This window comes from Typha latifolia, chromosome 1 (genome assembly GCF_019914945.1).
Source record: "Typha latifolia isolate L0001 chromosome 1, TyphaL0001v2, whole genome shotgun sequence".
Classification (NCBI taxonomy): domain Eukaryota; kingdom Viridiplantae; phylum Streptophyta; class Magnoliopsida; order Poales; family Typhaceae; genus Typha; species Typha latifolia.
Genome location: NC_133086.1, coordinates 7,023,217 through 7,029,216, shown reverse-complemented (window position 1 = coordinate 7,029,216; position 6,000 = coordinate 7,023,217). Strand labels below are relative to the sequence as shown.

General features: G+C 38.9%; 1 protein-coding gene across 2 annotated transcripts; it reads left to right on the top strand.

The window, feature by feature from the left end:
• The first annotated feature begins 2,217 nt into the window (after nt 1-2,217).
• On the top strand, nt 2,218-5,311 carry LOC140783994 (tubulin beta-5 chain). 2 transcript variants are annotated; one of them, XM_073131174.1, is made up of 4 exons: nt 2,218-2,399; nt 2,733-3,133; nt 3,420-3,689; nt 4,369-5,311. In XM_073131174.1, exons 2-4 carry the CDS (start codon nt 2,740-2,742, stop codon nt 5,049-5,051), a joined length of 1,347 nt encoding a protein of 448 aa, XP_072987275.1. In that variant the 5' UTR covers nt 2,218-2,399; nt 2,733-2,739; the 3' UTR covers nt 5,052-5,311. The 2 variants fall into 2 exon arrangements, with proteins under 2 accessions (XP_072987275.1, XP_072987281.1); XM_073131180.1 differs by having other exon boundaries at nt 2,356-2,458.
• Nucleotides 5,312-6,000: the final 689 nt, after the last annotated feature.

The following is a 6,000-nucleotide window of genomic DNA, read 5'->3' as shown; positions in this document are numbered from 1 at the left end:
TTGTTACCTTCATTAGTTTTCCCAAGTACTTTTCACTCCAGGAAACTACTAGAGGTTCGAATAACTTATTGGGCTATATATAATTACTGTCAAAAGCTGCTTAGCCATTCTTCTGTGTTAAGTACCAATGTATGTTTAAGGAAGTAAAAAGATTAGGAATTGTACGTCTTGTAAGACCTATAATGCCAACACAAGCTCTTCCAGCAATCCTTCCAATCCAAAACGTCAGATCCACCAGGCCCATCATTACTTTTTACCCGTCTCACTCCTGTTAATTTGTAATAAATCATCTACTATTACTTAGGTAAATAATCATATCAAATTTTCTAGTAATATTTATTTGTTGGTCACATGATCACGAGCTAATATTATACAAGTCTCCTTTGTGATCAAAATCAAGCTAATTTTGATCACATGAACACAATAAATTAGGAAAGACAGGTAATACATATACATTTCTTTCTCTCTTTCTCTCTCTGCTTCATTGGCATCCATGTGATATGTGGACTCAAACTGGAACTGGCAAGGAAGCAATGAAGGCTACAAGCCAACAGCCTTAAAAGCCAGATTTGTCTTTAGATTGGAAAAAGGCATGCAATAACTGCATCACAGTTGAATGGGGGATGGAAGAGTTCAGAAGTTTGGTGGATGCAATACTGGCAGCCTTTACTCATTAAAGAAGCAAAGGACACAGTTTATTGTGCAAATCTATAAAGAAACATCTTATACTGGATCATAGTTGATAAATAAAACTACTTACCTTTCCAGAGTAGTACATTTAGCTAGTATGAAGCAAAATAGAAGTGGAGTCTTATAATGTTGACCTTTATTTGAAGATTTGTGTTCTTGTAAATGCTATCAACAAGTAGAATACTTTACGATAACAGAGGAGGATATATGGGAAGATGGTGAGATTAATTTCAACCACTCAAAATCCAACTAGCATTAGAGATACAAAGCTACTGTATAACATGTGCTTGCTTGTCACCTTGATGCAGATCTAATCTTATAGACTTTTGAGTGTTTTTCTTTTTTCCTTCTCCTTCCTTTTCATGGTATTATGATATGTATGTCTTCTTATTCAAGATTAGATTATGTTAATAACAAGCTAACAAGGATTGATGATTACTTAACCAAATGGTTGGTGGCCTTTCAGTGACCCTACTTGTAAAGAAAGTAGGCGATTTGTTGATAGATCAACTTAAAGTGCATTGGATTTGAAAGAGAAAATAAAAAGTATGGGTTAGTTACATTTTCACAATCTGCACTATGTCATAATTGTAACAGTACACCCTTAAAAGAATCATGATTAGATCTACCATCTATTAAATATCATATTTAATATTACTGTATAAGAATAATGGAACTCCTCATCATTTATCCATCAGCAAAGAGACAGCAGTGTGAGAGACTTGAGTTTTTGACCCTACTAGTAATTCTAAACTTTTAAAAGAGTTATCCAGTCAACGAGTTCTATAAAAATTAGGTTTGTGATAATTAAAAGGTTTGTGAATTAAACTGCAGATTTAAAGATAGTCTAAAACTTTGAGAGAGAGAAAGAGAGAGGGAGAGGGAGATCTAAGGATGGGTGGCAAGTGGTGAGTCACATGGGATGTGAGGGGCGATGTCATGTGAGTCTGCCGCTGCGAAGTTGGCCGCTTTCTTCGTCTTTGTTCCCACTTCCCAGTCGGGTATCTTATGAATAACCCATGAGGACATCCACCTTTTTACCTTGGAAATCGGGGATATTATCTCCCTCCAAAATACCATAATGCCCCCTCCCCTCATGCTTTACTTGGAAATAGTATGCTGGTTTGAGATTACTCAAATACCCCTTCTTCCAAAATTAATCCTTCATTTTATGCTCAAAATATTATAAATGGTTCAATTGAGAGTGTATTAAGAAAGGCACTTATATCTTGCACTTAATGACAAACATGTCCAATCAACTATACTAGATTCTATACTTTATATATATGTAAGTCAGTACTTGGTGCAACCAAAAAGCTCACACTTTCAAACCCAACTCTCTAGTCTTCTCCTTGTTATTAAGTATTCCAAATGGTCATAATTATCAAAATATATCGTTCCTTTGCACCGTTGGATTGGAGATCCAACGGAAAGGGGGTAATTTGGTAACTTGACAATTTGCTACGCAGGGGTAATTCCGTCATTTGGCTCCCAAGTTAAATTCAAAACCCAAACAAGCAGCGGTTCGGCCTTTACGAAACCGACACACCCATTGGCCGTCCGATCTTTTCGTCCGACGGCCAAGTAAAGATCTTAGCCGTCCGATCACTCTCTTCCCCCATTTCGTCATCTATATATGCACACCTCTCTCGACTTCCTAACCCCATTTACTCGCCTTCTTCTACCCCTCGATCTCCGATCTCTTTTGAGTAAGTCGGTCTTCTCTGTTAGATTATGTGGATTGTTGTTCAAAGAAGTTTGATTTGAAGTATGTGACGAGAGAGTGATCTCAGTATTCTCACAGATCTCTCGATTTTTGAATTGCACTCAAGTTTTCTCGTGATTTCGGGAGATTATAGAAATCAGTACTTTTATTCTTAGATTTTGGCTTGACTAAGGAATTCAGTATTATGATTAGTACCGTATTCCTTGATTCCGTGTGATGACGTTGATAGATTCGTTATTTTCCTTAGATTTCTTCTCATTTTAGAGTCACCATGAGTTGATCTAGAGTTCTTACCTCGACTTCTCTTCGATTTCAGGTAAAAGATGAGAGAAATCCTCCACATCCAAGGTGGGCAATGCGGGAACCAGATCGGTTCCAAGTTCTGGGAAGTAGTATGCGACGAGCATGGGATCGATCCCACGGGGAGGTACGTCGGCACTTCCGATCTTCAACTGGAGCGTGTGAATGTGTACTACAACGAGGCCTCGTGTGGGAGATTCGTCCCCAGGGCTGTTCTCATGGATCTGGAGCCTGGAACCATGGATAGTGTTCGCACTGGACCTTACGGCCAAATCTTTCGCCCGGATAACTTTGTATTTGGCCAGTCTGGTGCTGGAAACAACTGGGCGAAGGGGCATTACACCGAGGGGGCCGAGCTCATCGACTCAGTTCTCGATGTGGTGAGGAAGGAGGCCGAAAACTGTGACTGCCTCCAAGGTTAATTACCTTTCCTTTCTTCCTTTTTACTTGTTATTTTCAAAGTGAAATATGAATCCCATGCAATTATAGATAGAATAAGAGACTTAGTGGTTAGTATATATGGAGAATAAGGTATTTGGGAATATGTTGAGATGGTTTCCACATCTAATAACTGGGGCTATTGTTGTTCAAAGTGTCAAAGAGAGCACCTTTCTTTTGGTTAACTAAATTAACTCTCACTACACATTTTATTCTCTTATTCTTTTTTGTAAATTAACTTGTATAGTTGTTTTGTATTTCTCAGGGTTTCAAGTATGCCACTCTCTTGGAGGCGGGACTGGATCTGGGATGGGCACACTTCTGATTTCAAAGATCAGAGAGGAGTACCCTGATCGCATGATGCTCACCTTTTCTGTCTTTCCTTCCCCGAAGGTGTCTGACACTGTCGTCGAGCCCTATAATGCAACTCTTTCGGTGCACCAATTGGTGGAGAACGCAGATGAATGCATGGTGTTGGATAATGAGGCTCTTTATGATATTTGCTTCCGCACTCTAAAGCTGACCACTCCTAGCTGTAAGTAATTTCATACATAACAACCTATTCATGCTAGGGAAAGCCTGGGTTCTTTATAATCTAATTTTATGGCTTCTATTTTTCTTGCTGATTTAGGGGTTCTAAAAATGCACTGTTGGCTAAAATGCTCCATCGACTATATTTATGTTTTAGGATTCATTATACATATGTGTTGAACCAAAAAATGAGATTTTTCTGCTATACTAATTCTTTTAGGTTAGCTGGTTTATTATTAACCTAATGAGATTGATATCTTGGATGTTCTGTAGCATAGTGCTTGACATAGATGGAAAGTTGGAAACCACTATTTTAGAGCTTTTACAGAATTTGATAAAATGATAGCCTTACCAGATTGCAAAAGTTGTGAGAGAGGTTTTCAGATCACAAGTATTTGCTTGAGTCTGGTGTGGATCCACACTGAAAGTGATGCTACATCAACCCTTGTTTGTCATTAGAGGCAATTTGTGGAATATAATAAGTAATAAGTTTGATAGTTGGCTGGATAATAGTGTCATTACGCACCTAACATGATCTTGGTCATTATCATATTAGATTTTCATATCACCTACTTGAATTTAATAGGCATACTACATCTTTATTTGACCCCATCCCAGCCGACAGAGAGAGACTCATATGAATTCACACAATTGCCCCTTGTAATTTTTTTTTTTCCAAACAGTTGGAGACCTGAACCACTTGATATCTGCAACTATGAGTGGAGTTACATGCTGTCTTCGGTTCCCTGGCCAGCTGAATTCTGATCTCCGCAAACTGGCAGTTAACCTGATCCCCTTCCCCCGGCTCCACTTCTTCATGGTTGGTTTCGCCCCTCTGACTTCACGCGGATCACAGCAATACCGCGCCCTCACTGTCCCTGAGCTGACCCAGCAGATGTGGGATTCTAAGAACATGATGTGCGCTGCAGATCCCCGCCACGGTCGCTACCTCACAGCCTCTGCCATGTTCCGTGGCAAGATGAGCACAAAAGAAGTTGATGAACAAATGATCAATGTCCAGAACAAGAACTCTTCCTACTTCGTGGAGTGGATCCCGAACAATGTGAAGTCCAGTGTCTGTGACATCCCTCCTAAAGGTCTATCCATGGCCTCGACCTTCATAGGCAATTCTACGTCAATCCAGGAGATGTTTAGAAGGGTGAGTGAGCAGTTCACCGCGATGTTTAGGCGGAAGGCTTTCTTGCACTGGTACACAGGTGAGGGCATGGATGAGATGGAGTTCACCGAGGCTGAAAGCAACATGAATGACCTTGTCTCTGAGTACCAGCAGTACCAGGATGCCACTGCTGACGAGGAAGGAGATTATGAGGATGAGGAGGATGAGGAAGTTGCTCAGGAAATTTGAGTCCATCCGAGTTGCAATTTAGAGGAAGAAAGCAAAGATTAATCCCATCTCGTGTTGTCCTTGAACTAGCTAGAAATATCCATATGTTTGCTTAATACTATATGGAGCTTCTCAGTGTTGTATGTTGGTATTTGCTACCTGCCAGTATTATTACCTGGTTGTTGCTATATGACTCGTTGGTTTTATATGCTATTCCGCTCAGGAAATGACATTCCTTCTGTTAGCAGTACTTCTCCTTGCTATCAGATGATTCTGGTAAATATGATATTCTGAATATAAATTTATATCTTGCAATGCTAATTATATTACCTTGTTTTATGAACTTTCATGTATGTTGTTTTTGCAGTAATACTAGAAACTACTTTTAAAACCACTACTGCAAAGGTGAGCAATACAACAAATTAAATTATTTTAACAAGAAAAGAAGAAATCAAATGAATACATACAAAACTAAATATTACTACTTATTTGTCGAATTACTACAGGGGCTGGCTGTCAGCTCCGGTCTCGACTCTCGATCCAATGACAAAGCCAACATAAAACTATCAGATCAAGAGGACGCTAAATACCCTATATTTTATCAACTAGATCTCTCCTTTTTTTTTCTTTTTTTTTTCTTTTTTTTTGTGAGTTACCTTGGCAATTTGGCTTTTAAAAATCTCTTTTTATATATTCAAGATCAGGTAAACTATAGACCCAATAATGAAGAAACTTTTCCTAATAATTAGCTTTGGCGAATAACCAAACTGTTTCATATAAATAGACAACTGTAGCTCACTTGGTGCAATTCGTCTGCGCAACCCCTTTGTTGGAGAACTGGGTTAATTTAATCTTATTACAAGCTCGAGTTTTATTCACATTTGGAATAGGGTGGGGAACATAGCAGCTCGCTCCCTTTTTAATACCTACTATCAAGATTAATCTGAATATAATTTTGGTCTCTCTTTAT

Bases quoted from the DNA above. Each gene is read 5' to 3' on its own strand.
- LOC140783994 (XM_073131174.1), top strand. From the start codon at position 2,740: ATGAGAGAAATCCTCCACATCCAAGGTGGGCAATGCGGGAACCAGATC. The intron at 3,134-3,419 runs GTTAATTACCTT...TGTATTTCTCAG, and splicing joins AAACTGTGACTGCCTCCAAG to GGTTTCAAGTATGCCACTCT. The intron at 3,690-4,368 runs GTAAGTAATTTC...TTTTCCAAACAG, and splicing joins AAAGCTGACCACTCCTAGCT to TTGGAGACCTGAACCACTTG.